Raw genomic sequence first — 18,750 nt, 5'->3', positions numbered from 1 at the left:
AAAATACATGGCATGTTGCTCAATCTGATATTTTTACTTTTTGGCATCTTTTAAGAAATGACTGAGATTTCACTGAAAACTATTCAATGATATTTCGTATCAGCTTCAAATTTATACAAATTCAAAAAGATTTAAATTTTCAAAGCATTACAAAAATTAGCTCACTTTTTCTAAGTCATCGAACATGATATAAAACTCATTGTGGTCAGATGCATCAAAGTAAGTCTATTGAGTTTATCAAGATCAGTACGATAAATATTCAGCAATATTATATTGACGCTGTAGTGCAATTTAAATATCTTTAGTATTGGTGAAAAGTTTTGAAAATAAGATTATTACAAGCAATTTGGTCTGTTCGTTTACGTACTATTTTTCCTCCTAATGAAATAACTTAAAAAACATGAAAAATGGTAAGTGAACGACAAGACATACAAATTAGCATTATTAAATTTTCTCACAGATTTAATTAATAATAATTAAAAACAAATTAACATTTTACTCTTTTGAAACTCAAAGTAATTGTAACATTTAATATAAAAAAGCATATAATTTTTTTACTTTGACTTAGACCTTTTAATAAAAGATATTCGTTTTCTTACAAAAAAAATTTAATATTTAGTAAAAATATTTTCTTTTTACTATAACATTTAGTTAACAACAAAATATTTCTCATTATATGAATGTGTTATAAAGTGACTTCTACATAACTATTTTTAAAACAAAATACATAATTTATATTTAAAAAAAAACCAAAAGGAAACAATTTAATATTAATAAAGAAACCACAAAATCAGATTTAGTACAGCTTTCTGTAACATATATGTTTAAGTTTGCAATTAAGTTGCACATCTTAGACCGCCGTGTTACAGAAACAGTGGATGAATTTTATAAAAGAAATTACTAATTTTTATATTTATTTTAATATTTATGAACAATATTTTACAAGACAACCTAAATAAAATAATAACTTGAAAACTGGAGTGATGTTTTAGGCATTAACAAATGTATTGAAACTAGAAATTATATGAAATAATAGCGCGGCAACTTTCTAAATATTTGAATATATTTTAGTATATTTTCATCGAATTATCCATGTTTAAAGATTTGAGATCTTTTCAGTGTAGAATACTAGATACACGTTCAGGATGTATATTTACATTAGCTGATTTAGAAAACAAAGGGAAATCTTTTAAAACACTCAGACGTCTTTAAACTTTTTTATACCCTTCAACATAAGTTCGTTATAGATAAGAGAGTCGAAGACCTCAAATATCTTACATTCATGATTGATACAGCAATATATCTGCAATATTCCTACTTATATTGCTATTTAAAATCGATAAAAAAACGAGATAAGCTAAAAAACTGGAATTTGTAGTACCCGTTCAGTATAATTTTAATAGCAGTTGTCTGAACAGTAATAATCAATGATCAGGTTATTCAAATGGAATCAAGATCGATATATAATGTTATCAGTATGACCATGAGAAAGAGAACTCACTCCTTTTTTAATAAAAAGCCCATTATGATTAAAAACAAATCATCTTAAAACCACATACATCAAATAAATTTCAGATTCTATCAGAACATAACTCTATTAAGACGCCTAATAAATTAACAGCCATATTGATAACAAAATAAATAAATTCTGAACAAGTGTGCAAAAAGACACTGGTTGTTCGGAGTTTATTTTCAATTATGAATAAAGGCATAACAATCCAAATAAGAAAATCATTAATAATTTTTATTATGAAAAAAACAACAATAAATTTCACACCAGATTTAACATAATAAAAAAAACATATATTAACAAATAAACAAACCAAAAAAAAATGTGCACTTTGTAAAATTTATTAATAATTTAAATTGATAGTATGTAATTCTTACAAATTTTCTAAGCAAGAGAAAGAATATAAAAAAAATTAATTAAGCACTACTTAAAACCCAAAAAATTAAAGCATTATAAATTAAAAATTCGAAACAAAACTAATAATTAAATAAAAACTTATTTTCAAACAAACTACTGCATACTTAAACACTGTAAAACTTACAAGAGATCAAATAAAATTCGCGAATTTTATTCAAAACCTGTTTAATAAGTGTTTAAGCTATAATAAAATAATACTCTAACAATATTTTCCAAACAAAACTTGACTTAAATAATCTATTTATGTATATGTTAATCATTTTAATTAATTTAATATCATCTTCTTTAACATTTTTTTTCACATTCTTTATTTCATTAATAACTCTTAAAAACAAAATAATTTTTTACTTTCCTAAAGTTTATAATAATAACAAAAAAAAACAAATTAAATATAATTAAGCATTTTAATATGAATTTCAAATTAACAAATTATTCAAATTACAAATTCATAAAACATTTGAAATCTATTGAAATGTTAAGAAAAATGAAAGAAAATCAATAAAAAAAATATAAAAAATAAATCCTAACAATATTTTGTATCTGTGTGATTATTGCAAAAGTGTTAAAGAGGTAAGTAGATTATTTTTTTAAGTAAAATTTAATTAATTAAAAATATTTTTTATTAAACAGAATTAATATAAAAACAAAAAATATAAATTTCACTTTGAAACTGAAAGTGGTTTCATTCCGAAAGAAATTTTCGTTATACTTCTTCTGAAGAAGCAAAATACAGAATTAACTCCACTTTCGATCGGAATGTAATTCTGTGACAGGCCTGTATATTTTAAAATTATTTGAGAGAAAATGTTCGACATAAAGCAAGATCATGACAACAGCATGCATTATAATATTTTGTTGGTGTGTTGATAAATCTTTTAATTATAATCATAAAATGTGAAATTTTTTCCTATTCTCTTAGTTTATGAGTTATGGGATTTTAAGGTAATTATTTATAATACTAAATTTCTCCTATATTTAATAAATTCTCTGGTTATTATTAAATAGTGCTTCAAAATACCTTTCATATGATATATAATATAGTACAGTTTATTGACTTATGAAAATTATGAAAATTTTGATATACAGAAAAAGTGTTTTTGTTAAGTTAGGTTATGTTATCAGGCAGCCGTCTGTCTAATCGGGGCAGGAAAGAACAGCTCACTTGGGTCCATACAGTAAGTCTCTTTGTGTTACCTGAAAATGGAGCAATAGAGAAGGCCAGATAGGGGTGAGAAGAGAAGAGTAAAGTCAGATAGAGTAAAGATGTTGAAGAAATATAGAAGAAGTGGTCAGACGAGGAGTATGATGCATATTAGTAGACTCCAGTCATTTGATGAATGCTAGGCACCCCAAGGAGATTACCGTGTTTGGCGTGAGTAGCCAATTGCTATTCCTTATAAAGGCGTTGATGCAAACCTAATGCGTAGATCTCCTAATGCCGGGCAGAGACAAAGATTATGAATAATGGTCTCATCCTCCTCTCCATTCTCACAGCTTCTACAGAAGTCATTATAGGGCTAAATTTGCAATTTACAGGGAGATATGTTGTCCACCCTCGGTTTAGTCGATGACATATCATTCTGGTAATCATACAAGTGAGTTCACACAGATCATAGTTAAAGCTACTAATAACGGAATACCGGATAGGAAGTATATGTCTTCATAAGACATCATGGTGCCTTTTTTCTCCATGTTTTTGTTCGATACACCCCTGATTTTGAAGACCCTGCGACCGGGATCTTGATTTGTTACCTTTTTTGCAACATTAAGTCCCCTTTTACAATGTAGAAATTGAAAGATAGACATAAGAAGTTTGACGGCGAGGGGTTGAAGAGGTAGAGTGTGAAACATTGAAACTCTAGAAATAGAATATTCTTGTTTTGTCCGTTAAGATAATTCATGAAACAGCTTGAAGATGGTACTGTGTATATAAATAGTGGTAGCAGGTTGCAGTCAGTTTAGTTGAATTTCATAATCTGTGGTTAGAATAAACATTAACTGTATTACCATTGTATTCTTCTACATTACCAGTGTGTTTTTAAAGTGCGTAACATAAGTCTGTGTATTAAAAGAGAGTGACTATTTAAAATGTTGTGTAAATTTAAATAAACAAAGAGTTGTTACAAAATTTTAAGGGAATTAAACAACCGTTTTTAAAAGGTAAAAACGTAACAATACATTTTTTTCCCAAAACAGCTAAAATAACTTATGAATGTATGAAATGTATTAAAAAAGCTATGTTTACATTGTTTTGCTCATAAGAAATTGTAACAACCCTCGTTTATTTATCATTTCAATGTTATCGAAAATTTCTCATCTCTAATGTGTTGTTTTGTTTACATTCAACAGCTGATATGTTCAATGTTTTTTTTGTTATTTTTGTTTTATGGCGCAATGTCATTTACAACATTTAGATAATTATATTTATTTCACAATAAGCGTTTATTGTGTTAGTTTTTTTTAATACCATGTAATAATTTGAACGAAATCGAAAGCAATAAAATGTCTAGTGCAGAAGGAATATTTTCCTTGCGTGTAGTTATAGCAGATTTTTATATGGAAAAGCCGGTGCCAGGATTAGATGCATGTTATTCAGAATTTCGAGGCAAAGAAATTAAAAGGGTAAGTCTGGACTAATATAACTAAAGCTGCAAGCCTGTTAAATATTTTTAAATGTTTCATTTATTAAAAGGTACCAGTTATACGCATATTTGGTTCCAATGCTCAGGGCCAAAAAACCTGCATGCATGTTCATGGTGTATTTCCTTACTTTTATATACCATACGATCAAAAGGATTTTGAATCCTTAAATAAGGCCATTTATCAAATTGCAATTAATTTAGATAAGGCCATCAATATTTCTCTTAGCCAAGGAAGTTCTTCGTCTCAGCATGTTTTTAAAGTACAATTGGTTAAAGGAATGTAAGTATTATTGAATTTAATTGTTGGTATTTAATAACTTGTATTTCCTAATCTTACATTATTGCAGACCATTTTATGGATACCATCGCTCTGAACATCAATTCCTTAAAATCTACATGTTTAATCCACGATTTGTGCGACGAGCCGCAAATCTTTTACAAAACGGTGCGATTTTAAATAAAAACTTTCATCCTCATGAAGCACATGTGCCCTATATTTTACAATTCATGATTGATTTTAATTTGTATGGCATGAGTTTTTTACACGTTCCCTTGGAAATTGTAAAATTTCGTCGTTGTAGCGCCGCCGAAGAGATTCCTTTCAAAAATCTCCAGGAATCACAAATTTTGGATTTTAACGTAGTTAAGAAATTATCCTGCAGCTCGCTAGAAGTTGATATTGGTTCAAATTTTATTCTAAATCGTTTTCAACTAATTGCTAAAACGAATACAACACATACAAATCCCGGCATTGAATCGATTTGGAATGATGAACGTTTGAGGAGGCAAAAACTAGCTAAAACAATGGAAGACGATGAAGAGAAGTTAAATGCGGTAAGTGTTTTTGGAGAAGAAAATAAAGAAAAATAGTGTAAAAGATGTACAAAATTATTTAATCCTCTGGATGATATGAATTATTTATACTTGTGTTAGTATCGTGAATATTCATACCAAAATTGGTACAGACGTTTTTTTTTGGGGCAAATAAAGAATTAACGTCTGAAGCTGTAGTTATTCCTAAAATAATATTTCAGATCGACTACCGTTACCTCTAAAATACCGATACTATTACCGTTAGCGTTGAAATGCGTACGCCGATATGATCAGAACTACGGTTACCTCTAAAAACAAACCATTACCGTTATTTTATAAATCATTTTAAATTAAAAATAATCATTTCGTTTTCTTATAGTTATGATTATTTAAAAAACAAAAAATTCAATTATATTTTCAAGATTTTTTGATATTATTTGTAAATAATCAGTCATTCTAGTCCGAACTAACTTAAACATTTTAACCGATTCAAATCGGTAACCAACCTTTGTGAGTATACTTGTTATAACAAATTAGTATTACTCATTCGCAACCATGTATTTAAAAACAAATAAATATCAAATCATCGCTTTTGGGTTGTGCGATATTAAATCAGTCAGTAACGTTATATTATAACAAATGAAAGCTAATTTATTATTATACCAAATATTTTACAGATACCCCCACTTGAAATACCATCTACCCAAGAACGACCCGATGTACAGCCCACGGAAAGTGAAATATTCTACCGTACTGCCTTATTAAGTAAACTATTAGCAATGGAAACCACAATGCTGGAGTCAACACAAATATCTAATCAAACTCTTAATTCAAGCAATATTTCAAATATTACACTCAATCCCAGCAATATAAGTTTAAACAAACAGCAGAAACGTACATTTAATTTAACGAAAATTTTACAAAATTCCGTATATCCAGAAGAATGTACACAAAATGATAATTTAATTAATGCCTCCGTTGTACCCAATCATTTAAGCAATACTAGTATCTTTGAACAAAGTCTCATGATAAACTCAAATGAGACAAAAGAGCCAGAAACGCAAACCGTGCCGGAAGATGAGAGTGTTTTTCTTGAAGATACTATAGTAGATGAAGAATTAGTATTGAGTTTAACACAAGGACAAAATCAACAAGCGGAGCCGCAACATGTGCCCATGAATGTAACATGTAAGTAAAAGAAAAATGATTAATTATTAAAAATATGTTTGATATAAATATATTAATTTCAAAATCATGTATAAAGTGCGCGAAGAGGACATGGAATTATTAGATATTTTGCAACAATTGGAGGAAAGCAACGAAGATAAAATTGATTTGGATAGCAGTTTAGCACCTTTGTCACAAACTCACAAAAATTGTAAGTTAGAAAAATAGTTTCATTAGACATACATTAAATAAAACATCAATAATATATTTTTTTACAAGTTGCTATATCACCCCAAGAATTGGATAAAGAAACCACTGCCGCTGCTATGCATAAACCCCCCGCAGATACAGATTCTGAAGAAGATCAAGAAAATGATGATAATATACATGACTTTTCTATAGCTTTAGAAAACTTAGATGATTTGATACTAAAACTAACACAGTCACAAAGAGAACCTCCTTCGCCAAATCATAAATCACATCTAGAAGATGTACCTCAAGTAGATGGAGCCGATGATCTGTTAAGAACTCCCACAAAAGCTGCAAAAACTGTGGTAGCAAAAACTTCGCCAAGCACGCCCACTACTCCCAAAAATAGACGTTTAACAATGGGTTCTCCCTGTCGTTCTCCCCGAACGCCTAAAACTGGTCATAAATATGCTTCTTTGCCTCTAGTTTCTATTAATCGTTCAACGGGTAAAAGTGGGTACATATGATTGTTAAGAATATACAAAGCTTTCATATTTAAATTTTTTTTACAGCCTCATCAGTTAACAATTCAGATGACACTACTCCACTGAAACATTCTACAGGGGATCGAAACAGTTTGTATGTTTTTTCAATTATTTTGAAGAATACATAGTTTATTTGTCTATTTTTTATTTTTTGCAGACCAATATTCTCTTTACGTAAAAAACTGGCTTTATCCGATATACGTCGTAAAAGTATATCGGTTGATACTGATGTAGAAGATCATGTTATTCCGGTGACTGCAAGTACCAGGTAAAGTTTTTGGATATATTTGTTTAAATTAATCATTTAAATATTCCTTAATTCAAATCCATTACAAATTAGCTTAATAAAATTTATTTAATGATTCAAGTTTTCTTCAATTCAAATCTATGCTTAAAACAATTTTTGTTATAATTAGTTTAAAAGCAAAACAAAAACAAATAAAAGAGCTATATTCGGCTGTGCCGAATCTTATATACCCTTCACCAAATTATACTTCAAAATAAAAATTAAAATATTTTTAGGTTAACAACATTTTTTTTCAAATTTGTTTTTTTTAATTTTATGTAAAAAAAAAATTTCGAATGGATTTTTTAAAATTTAAATTTTTAAATTTTAAAAAATTATTTTTTTTTTAAATTTAAAACTTTTATTTTTCAATTTTTTTTTTAATATTTAGCGAAAAAAAAAACTTTTGGAGAAAAAAAAATTCGGGTTAAAAAATATTTTTTCCGATTTTGACCCATTGTAGGTCCAACTTATTGGTCTTATATACGTCGTTGCAAAGGTCTTTGAAATATCTATCATTAGATATCCATATTGTCTGTATTAATGACTTAGTAATCCAGATATATGTCAAAAATCGAGGTTGTCCTGGTTTATTCCTTATATCTTAGACATTTGTGAACCGATTTTCTTTTTTTTTTAAACTGCGAAAAAAAACTTTTGGTGAAAAAAAATCGATTTTGACCCATTGTAGGTCCAACTTATTGGTCTTATATACGTCGTTGCAAAGGTCTTTGAAATATCTATCATTAGATATCCATATTGTCTGTATTAATGACTTAGTAATCCAGATATATGTCAAAAATCGAGGTTGTCCTGGTTTATTCCTTATATCTTAGACATTTGTGAACCGATTTTCTTTTTTTTTTTAAACTGCGAAAAAAAACTTTTGGTGAAAAAAAATCGGGTTAAAAAATATTTTTTCCGTTTTTGACCAATTGCAGGTCCAACTTACTAGATATCCATATAGTCTATATTAATGACATAGTAATCCAGATATAGGTCAAAAATCGATGTTGTCCTGGTTTTCTCGATTTTAAATAGCAAACGAGCCGAAAGAATTCCGGAGATATTAATGTATCGTGTATGTAAGTTATTTGGGGGCTTCGGAAAGTTGATTTCAACAGACAGACAGACGGACATGAATTAATCGACTACGCTATCTATAAGGATCCAGAATATATATACTTTATAGGGTCGGAAAATTATATTATGGAAATTAAAAACGGAATTACAAACTTATAAATAATATAATAAAACTGAACTAGTAAGAGTGCTATAAAAGCAAATCATTTTTACACCGAATCATTACTTACGATGGAAAATGGATCCATTACGATAACCTGAACCGTAACGGATCGTATGGAAAGCCCGTCCAACCAATCGAATCGACGTAAGCCAAATATCAATGGCGCTAATGTAATGTTCTGTATTTGGTGGGACCAAAAGGGTACTATCTATTATGTGCTGCTGAAATCTGGCCAGACTAACGACTAATTATGAGAAAATAACAGCTATGGGTTTAATGGTTTAAAGCGGCTAAAGCTCGTTTGAAAGCTCGTTTGAAGCGAGCATTAGCCGCATTAAACCATTAAACCCATAGCTGTTATTTTCTCATAATTAGTCGTTAGCCGACCTAGAGCTGAATGATTTATCTCTTCGGATTGTATTATTTAGCTAGTGTTAGCCAATAAGTCTTCGTACACCGATGAGAGCCGAAAAATTGTTCTCTTCGGATTGTACCCAAGCTGTTTTTTCCTGGTACAGACTGGACTTAAATAATATTTATTATATTTAAGATATAAAATACTTATTGTTAGTTTTTTAAGAAATTGAAGATACATACAATAAATAAATAGAATATCAAGGGGCTAATTCAAAACCCAGTATTCCGGGAAACATTTGTGTGGGGGCTAGGTGAAATCATGAACCTATTGTCCATTTTTAATACCTTATCAACAAAGAGTATTTGTCAAAAATTTAGTTGGCTTAAATTTTTCGTTTGGGTCCTATCGTGTTTTAAAGAGACAGGCGGACGGACATTGCTAGTTCGTCTTAGAATCTTATGAGGACCCAGAATATATATGTATACTAATGTGGGTCTACGACAAATATTTTGATGTGTCTAATCTTCTATTCTAAACTTCTCAAACTATTTTGCAGCTCCAGCCGAAGACGTTCAAAAAGATTGGTTAATTTAGATAAAACCCATGTCACATGTGCCTTAACACCACGCAGAACAAATGAAAAATTGCTTAAAGTATACAGTTTTGATAATAAAGATAACGAAATAAATGAACTCGATGAAGATTCAAATGAAGCACAAAAGAAAAAGGAAATGGTTGAAGCTGCAACAATAAGTAGTAATAAAAAACAAGAAAATTTAAAAAAGCTAAAACCGTCTAGGAGAAAAGAAATAAATGTTCAAACTGCTGGAATTGAAAACAATGATGTTGAACTACCAAATAATTTACAAGTTAAAAAGCTAACAACATATAATGAAAGACATTTGAAAACGTCTAGAAAAGAAATACAAAATTCTAAAACCATTGAAAAGCCGGACTTGAAAGTGGTATTACAAGAAAATTCAAAAGAAACTGCAAGTACAATTATTGAAACTTCTGTAAACAACTCCGAAAACTTGGAAGAAATTACATCCGAAGAAGAAATTATAGATTCTGATAATGAAGCTGAATTGCCCATGAATAATTTACGAAAAACACCAAATTTAAAAAGACTAAGGCGTAGTTTTATAGTCTCTAGTTCGGCAAAACGTAGAAAGATAACTAAAACTAATTCAAGCTCCAATACTACATCAACGGTTAATTCATCCAAATTTGATAATGTTATAGAAAATACTGAAGTAACTACATCGAACTCTAAAGAAGTTACAAATCATTTAAAATTGAAAAAATGTAAAGTGAAATTAAGAAAACTACCACAAACGGAAGGATACAAAAAGAGACAAAATGAAATTAAAAGTGGAGGAAACAATTTCGAAAATTCGAATAAAGAAAAAAATATCGAAAAATTAGAAACATTAAAAGATGACCTAAAAATTAATTTGCAATTAGAAGAAAACTGCATACAGATTCTAAATCCTCAGGATAAATCAAAAGATAAAATGGAAACAGAAACAGAAACAAATGATACAGTTTCAAGCAAAGTAGATAATTCTAAATGTACTTTAAAGTTAGAATTCCAAACAGAAACTGCAAAAGCTGTGTCTGCTACAAATCATATAACAGCCAATGAAAGTTTAGCAAGGGCAACTTCATTTGAAGCTTCCCCAATTGAAGAAAATAATGAAATTTCTCAAAACAAAATAGAATTTCAAAAAAATCCAACAAATAATATTCCACCAATTTCACAAAATTTGGAAAATTTACAAAATGCATTAAAACTACATTTACAATTTGAACAGAACTCCACCAGCAATGAACTGACCACTGAAAATATAACAAAAACTCCATCATTCGATATTTTTTCTAACTCTCAAACCAAAGAAAGTTCTGATGAAGAAATTACAGAAACGCCGCCATTACAAAATGATAAACACCAAACATTTAAACGGTTCTCTGGTAAATCAATATGTTTACAAAGTCCAGTATTATTTTCCCAGAATTCCAGTCCTATATTCTTAACCAATGCTGAATTACATAAATCAAAAACTCCCTCTAGGTCAAATTCTTTGCAATCTGAGAGCATTATTGCACTATCTTCTTCGAGTAACCATTCGCCCAAAACAGCAGAATCAAAACTAATTTTAACCCCGCTAGATTTGCCTCCCAGCCGGGAAGAAGTCATAAAAGGTTGCCGTAAATTTCAATTACCAGAATATGAATTTCAACGGCCTTTCTACAGTAATCCGGATGATATAACCAAACATAAGGAGCTGGGTTTTACTATACTTCAGATACCTGGTAATAAACTGAATGATGTAGAAGAATTTCAAAGTATTTTGGGTTCAGATGCTAAGGGTTTAACGGCTTGGAGACGTGAAAAACTGATGAAACTCGGTGGCATAGAAATGTTGAATAAATATCGTAACTCACAGCGGATACGAGAATATTTTGCCAATCAGAAATCCGTAACCATTACACCCAAAATGCAAGCTCCCACTAGGCAAGAAGTTAAGTTATGGTTAAAGGCTAGAGAGTTGTTAAAAAATAAAGAAGACGAACTGGAGGAATTAAAAACGAAAAACCCTGAAGAAGACAGTCCAATTAAGATTCGTCGACAAAAAGTAACTATGATGTTGAATGCTGGTGATGGAGATGCTGACAGTGAGGATGCTGATAATAGTTTAGATTGTTCTTCAAGAAGCCTTACGCTAACGCCTCTAACACCAGGAACACCTGTGGCATATGAGCGGAACATGAAGGAAGAGCTTAAACAAAGTTTTACTCCTGTAAGCAGACATTTAGAAAAAATCCCCTTAAAACGTGATATTTCCTTAAGAAAACGTAACAATTGTAGAGTTTTGAGACGTGTTTCACTGAATAAACAACTTAAAGAAGCTTTTGAAAAGGAAACTCAATCTGCTTCCAAAGAAAGCTCACAAGAGCTAGCTAATGTTAAAGAGAGTAAAGACAGTCAAGAGAGTATTGTGCCTAATACTCAGGGTAGTGAAACAAGTGTGACCAGTCAAACTGCCTTAGCTGAGTTGGAGCGTTCATCTTTCATGCGTCACTTAAAGGAAACTGATGTAACTATTAGTGGTTTATCAGAGAATTCTACCATAAACAATTCTTTCGGTTTTAAAGTGGCTTTAGAGAATTTACAACAGGCCAAGGCAGATGTAGAGGTATATTTTACAAACATTCGTAAATGCATCTTATTTGTATATCACTGTGGCAGTGATGTTCTGTTACTGCATTTACGAACTTACTCTTTGTTTTCTTCTTTAGAATTAACATTTAATTTCCTCTTAACTTCAAGTTCAACTATCTTACGATTGTCACTTTGGAAGTATTTGTGGCCACACGAGATGATTTATTTCCCAATCCAGAACTAGACGAGATTCGTTGCTTATTCTACGCCATAGAAAATAGTATACCCAACGATCATATGGATATTGAGAAAAAACTACCCCGCAAAGCTTGTGGCTATATAATGGTACACGATTCTCGTGACATTGTGGCCAAGGAGGGTCGCATTCATGGCATTGATAAAGACATTGAGGTTACCGTAGTCCAAACAGAAGTTGAGGCTTTAGAGGCTCTATTGGGTTTGTGCTCACGTTGGGATCCTGATATTTATGCGGGCTATGAAATAGAAATGTCTTCGTGGGGTTTTGTTATCGAGCGTGCCAAGTATTTGTGTTTGAATATAGCACCGCTGTTGTCTAGAGTTCCAACGCAGAAAATGAGAGAATTTGTTGACGAAGATCGTGAGTCATTTACGGACTTGGATGTGGAGGTAAGTGAATAAAATTAGAATGTAGTTTTATTCAAATTGTTATTCTCAATTATTGCGTATGTTTTCTTCATTTCGACAACCGACTCTGTGACCAAAAAGAGACTGATCACGTGTTAACTCAAAATTTCACACAAATAAAAAACTGTAATTTCTGAAAAATCGACACACAATTCCCAAATGCTTAGTTTAAAATTCTAAAACACATTTTCCTAAGAAAATCAAGTATTTAATTAATATTTCCCACTACAAACTAGATGAAACTTTGTGGACGTATATTACTAGATGTCTGGCGTTTGTTACGTTCTGAAATTGCCTTGACCTCCTACACTTTTGAAAATGTCATGTATCACATTATGCACAAACGTTGCCCGTGGCATAATTATCGAACCTTAACTGAATGGTTCTCATCTCCCTGTTCTCGCTGGATTGTTATTGAGTATTATTTGGAGAGAGTACGGGGCACATTAGCACTATTAGATCAGTTAGATTTAATAGGAAGAACAAGTGAAATGGCAAAATTAATAGGTATACAATTTTATGAAGTTCTCTCCCGAGGATCGCAATTTCGGGTGGAAAGTATGATGTTAAGGTAATGGAAATGTTCACGAAACAATTGAAAGTTATATATTAATTAAACCATATATTATTCAGAATTGCTAAACCTAAAAATTTAGTACCTTTATCGCCCAGCGTCCAGCAGAGAGCACATATGAGGGCGCCCGAATATTTGGCCCTAATTATGGAACCTCAGTCACGTTTTTATGCTGATCCTTTGATAGTATTGGATTTTCAAAGTTTATATCCGAGTATGATAATAGCATACAACTATTGTTTCTCAACCTGTCTGGGAAGAGTAGAACATTTGGGACAGTAAGTATTTATAAAATGTAAAGCAAAATGTATTATTATATTGTTTAAATACTAGATCAATACCATTTGAGTTTGGTGCCTCTCAACTACGCGTCTCTCCTGCTATGCTACGTAAATTGGTTGATCGTGATCTCATTACCATATCACCCTGTGGCGTGGTCTTTGTCAAATCTTCGGTACGTGAGGGTATTTTACCACGTATGCTAACGGAAATTCTGGATACCCGCCAAATGGTTAAACAATCCATGAAACTGCACAAATCTAATTCAGCCTTACAGCGAATCTTGCATTCTCGCCAGCTGGGCTTAAAACTTATGGCCAATGTTACATATGGTTATACGGCGGCCAACTTTAGTGGTCGTATGCCGGCTGTTGAAGTGGGTGATACTGTAGTTTCCAAGGGTCGTGAGACTCTAGAGCGTGCCATTAAAATGGTGGAAACCAATGACAAGTGGAATGTTAAAGTGGTCTATGGTGATACGGATTCAATGTTTGTTTTAGTTCCAGGACGCAATCGTGACGAAGCATTTCGTATTGGCGAGGAAATTGCTGAGGCTGTAACAAAACAAAATCCTCATCCGGTTAAATTGAAACTAGAGAAAGTCTATCAGCCTTGCATATTACAGGTATACATATTTTAGCAACAATTTTACTGCGTACAATGCTGATGATGGAATATTTTTATTGTTTTATAGACCAAAAAACGTTATGTTGGTTATATGTATGAGACTGCAGATCAGAAGGAACCCGTTTATGAAGCCAAGGGTATTGAAACTGTTAGAAGAGATGGCTGTCCTGTTGTAGCTAAGGTATGTTTATAGTTTTGAATTAGTTTATTTGGCACATTATTCATAATTTAAGGGCAGACTGCTTAGAAAGTTATTATTTTTTAGGAGGTTATTAGGTTGAAGTTCATACCGGAAAAACTTTCCCGGAAATTAAAAAAGAAAAATTTGTCAAATTTATCACCGAAATAAATTACTCATGTTTTCCAGAAGACTAATTCTCGCATTTGTAAACGAGTGAGTGCTTATTCGAATGTGGCTTTTTACTAGTAAGCTACGAAGCATTCGACATTTATTGGTCGGAATTCTTAAATATTTTAATAAAGCATTTCGCAGACTATTTATAACGCCATAGGAGTATTAGGTTTCATCAAGCGATGGGAAAAGAATTTAATGATTATTCACGTCACTTGTGAGATAAAATTCAGAATATGCTTCTGTTGCCTGTTATCCACAATACAAAATCCATATAAAGAGATCCATTCAAAAACAATTTCTTTTATTTTGACCCCGCAAACTTCCATGGCATCTCAACATTAATCTACTATAATATGAAATTAGGTTATCACTTATTAAACTCCTTACTATAAAAAGTAGGGAATGATGCAAATAATTTGGAATTCCTGTTTCGCATAATAGAATTCATAGTTCAAAATCCCCCAACAATAAATTGCATTGCTCTTAAGCTCCAATATTTCGAATTATGCCAACTTTGATCCGGTGGGTAGAAGAGTGTTAAATTCAGGCATCTGTCAGTTGACTCTTGTCAAAATTTGAACAAGCTGCGTCATGTAGTTTGAGTTTAACAGCCATTGATAGCATTATACCTCGTGAATTGAGGAGAAATTGGAAAAAGGTGAGTTTCGTCTGCATACTCAAATAAAGGCTAAGCTTGATAATTACTACGGGAACTCTGTACCATCAATTTCAATGATTAAAAATTACAAGCACGGGAACTCTGTACCATCAATTTCAATGATTAAAAATTACAAGCACGGAACGAACGTTCTGGATGCCCTATCTCTACAACCGAAGCAATTCAAAAATATCACAATGGTGTTGGCCGAACGGAGATTGAAAGTGCGAGAGATTGTGGAAGCCATAGGCTTAGGTATAAGAAAGCTTTCCGTAAGATGGCTGCCGGGTTTTCCGGTGAGGGTACACAAATGTGCAGTTTCCATGGCAAAAATCCATGAATTAGGCTACAAAATACTCCCTCTTCCTCCCTATTCTCCGGATTTAACCCCGAGTGACTATTTCTTGTTACCAAACCTGAAGAAGTGCCACGGGGGAAAGAGATTTGACAACAAAGATTAAAATTTCCCATTTACCAATGAAGGCTCCAATTGACCAGTTATCACTCCTACTTCTACATGATATTTTATTCAAATTTTACTTTGATGAATACATAACTTTACCATAATCTATTTCTATTTTTTAGATGTTAGAAAAAGTATTGCGTATTCTTTTCGAAACTGCCGATGTCAGTCAAGTGAAACATTATGTTTGTAGACAATTTACCAAACTATTATCTGGTCGGGCAAATCTACAAGATTTAATATTTGCTAAGGAGTTTAGAGGTATCAATGGTTATCGACCAACGGCGTGTGTACCCGCCTTAGAGTTAACTAGGTAAGAAAAAAGTTTCTCTCCCTCAAAATCAACAACAATAAATTATTTGAAATTTTTTTAGAAAATGGATACAAACTGATCCACGCCGCATACCTCGCCGCGGTGAACGAGTGCCATTTATTATAACAAATGGACCACCGGGTGTGCCTTTAATACGTATGGTGCGTCATCCACATGATGTATTGGCCGATGAGGGCCTAAAAATCAATGCCGTTTATTATATAACGAAAGCCATAATACCGCCTTTAAATCGTTGTCTTTTGCTAATTGGAGCTGATGTCAATGAGTGGTAAGTTTTCATTTGCATGCCCTTTAATGTTTTAGTATAATTTTAAATTGTATTTTCTTTTCTTTAAGGTTTGCCAATTTACCGCGTAAAATTCTGCTAACACCTGCTCTCTCCACTGCCAATGAGATTATTTCCTGTCCCAATTCCAAATCTAAGAAAAGTACCATTTCCCAATTTTTCTCCACCACAAATTGTATTGTTGATTGCGGCCGCCAAACGAAACAGGGTATTTGTATGGAATGTAGTCAGAATTCAACGCGTTCCATGATTGTATTACAATCGAAAATTTCTAAAATTGAACGTTCTTATCTTTCCACACAACACATATGTCAGGCCTGCTGTGGTCGGGTGGGAGATCTAAAATGTGGTTCTCTGGATTGTCCCGTATTGTATGTATTGGAAGTTAAACGTCGGGATTTGCAGCAGATTATGCATTTTAGGAATTTAGTGGAGGCAAGATTTTAATTCAATTTATGTTTAGTAATATAAAATATGGTGTATATTTTTAAAAATTAGTGCATGAATTAAAGAATTTGTTATTGAAAAGTATTGCAGTAATGATAATGTACAAATTAAATAATAAGTATTAGATATTACATAAAATGTAGTTAAAAAATTAAGTAGATAACAATGTATGCATTCAATATATTACACGATTAATTTCAATAAAATTTTTGTGGTCAATTTCTATACCACTACACTAAATCGACCTAATGATTTCATCGAATATGTACTATATTATATACAAACTGCTGCGTCAGTAATCTTTCAATCTCCTAATAATGTGCTTGAAACTGAGATAAGTTAATGTACGTGATCTTTTTATCAGAGCATCCAGAGAGACACAAAAAAATACATATTCCTTTCACTCTTTAATTGCGAGATGTTGTTCGCTAACTTAAAATTTGGATCATTCTGACTCAAAACCAACAATTATTTTTTTTAGTTATTAAAGCTTTGTGCATCTTAAATTCTAACGTACCCAATAAGTTACTACTAAAAGGATGTCTCCAGAGACGTTTTCTGTCTGTTATTAACCATCAATCTTTGTCAGTTTAAGCTCTCGGCCACTATTAAAAATCTACCCATCACTCCATTCGTCTCGAATCAATTAAAATAATGTACAAAAATTTAAATCTCGAAGTATTTAACTCCTTATAAAAGGGTGGGTCAAAAAGTTCTCGACTTTATGAACTCCTGTCAAAATTTGAACAAGCTGCTTTTGTGTTTGACAGCCATTGAAAACAGACTACCTCGTGACATGATGGAAATTGGAAAAAAAGTCAATTTCGTATGCTCATTATGCATTATTTTTTGCGGCAAAAAATCCATCACTTAAATAAAGGTTAAGCTTGATAGAGTTCCCACGGCACCATCAATTTCAATGGTAAACAAGTAAGGGAGCTATATTCGGCTATGCCGAATCTTATGTGTCGATTATGGATGGCAACCGAACTTCAATTGCGTTGCCAGAGGGCAATCACCAATTTAACAACAAAAAACAATGCTGCCAGATGCCATATGTAATACCATTTAGGCAACTGACAACGCAACTGAAGTTCGGTTGCCATCCATAATCGACCCATTATATACCCTTCACCAAATTATACTTCAAAATAAAAATTTTAAATATGTTTAGGTAAACAAAATTATTTTTTTTTCCAGTTTTTTTTTAATTTTTTGGAAAAAAAAATTTTCAAACTGTTTTTTTAAATTTAATTTTTTTTTTAATTTTTAAATTTTTTTTTTAAATTTTGAAAAAATTTTTTTGTTTTTTCATATTTAGCGAAAAAAAACTTTTGGTGAAAAAAAAATCGGGTTAAAAAATCATTTTCCCTTTTTGATAAAAAATCGAGTTTGTCCTGGTTTTCTCGATTTTAAATAGCAACCGAGCCGGAAGAATTCCGGAGATATGATGTATGAATCGTGTATGTAAGTAATTTAGGGACTTCGGAAAGTTTCATCAGATTTCAACAGACAGATGGGCATGGCTTAATCGACTCCGCTATCTATAAGGATCCAGAATATATACATATTTATAGGGTCGGAAAATAGTATTGTGGAAATTACAAACGGAATGTCAAACTTATATATACCCTTCTCACGAAGGTGAATGGTATAAAAAGTGGTTTACTGAATTTCGTTGTGTCCGTAAAAGCACGGAAGATGTCGAACAATCTAGACGCC

General features: G+C 31.6%; 1 protein-coding gene across 1 annotated transcript; it reads left to right on the top strand.

Moving 5' to 3' along the window:
* Positions 1–4,394: 4,394 nt before the first annotated feature.
* DNApol-zeta (DNA polymerase zeta catalytic subunit) lies at positions 4,395–17,268 on the top strand. Its single transcript, XM_065512396.1, has 17 exons — positions 4,395–4,549; positions 4,620–4,849; positions 4,917–5,403; positions 6,060–6,570; positions 6,647–6,760; positions 6,829–7,251; positions 7,311–7,377; positions 7,441–7,551; positions 9,730–12,373; positions 12,508–12,987; positions 13,242–13,576; positions 13,639–13,857; positions 13,913–14,483; positions 14,553–14,666; positions 16,084–16,274; positions 16,336–16,563; positions 16,632–17,268. The coding sequence occupies exons 1-17, from the start codon at positions 4,430–4,432 to the stop codon at positions 17,026–17,028; spliced, it is 7,242 nt and encodes a 2,413-aa protein (XP_065368468.1). The 5' UTR covers positions 4,395–4,429; the 3' UTR covers positions 17,029–17,268.
* Positions 17,269–18,750: the final 1,482 nt, after the last annotated feature.

The sequence above is a fragment of the Calliphora vicina genome, chromosome 5, assembly GCF_958450345.1.
Source record: "Calliphora vicina chromosome 5, idCalVici1.1, whole genome shotgun sequence".
Lineage (NCBI taxonomy): Eukaryota > Metazoa > Arthropoda > Insecta > Diptera > Calliphoridae > Calliphora > Calliphora vicina.
The sequence above is the reverse complement of the archived record's forward strand: the minus strand, read 5'-3'. Positions and strand labels throughout refer to the sequence as shown.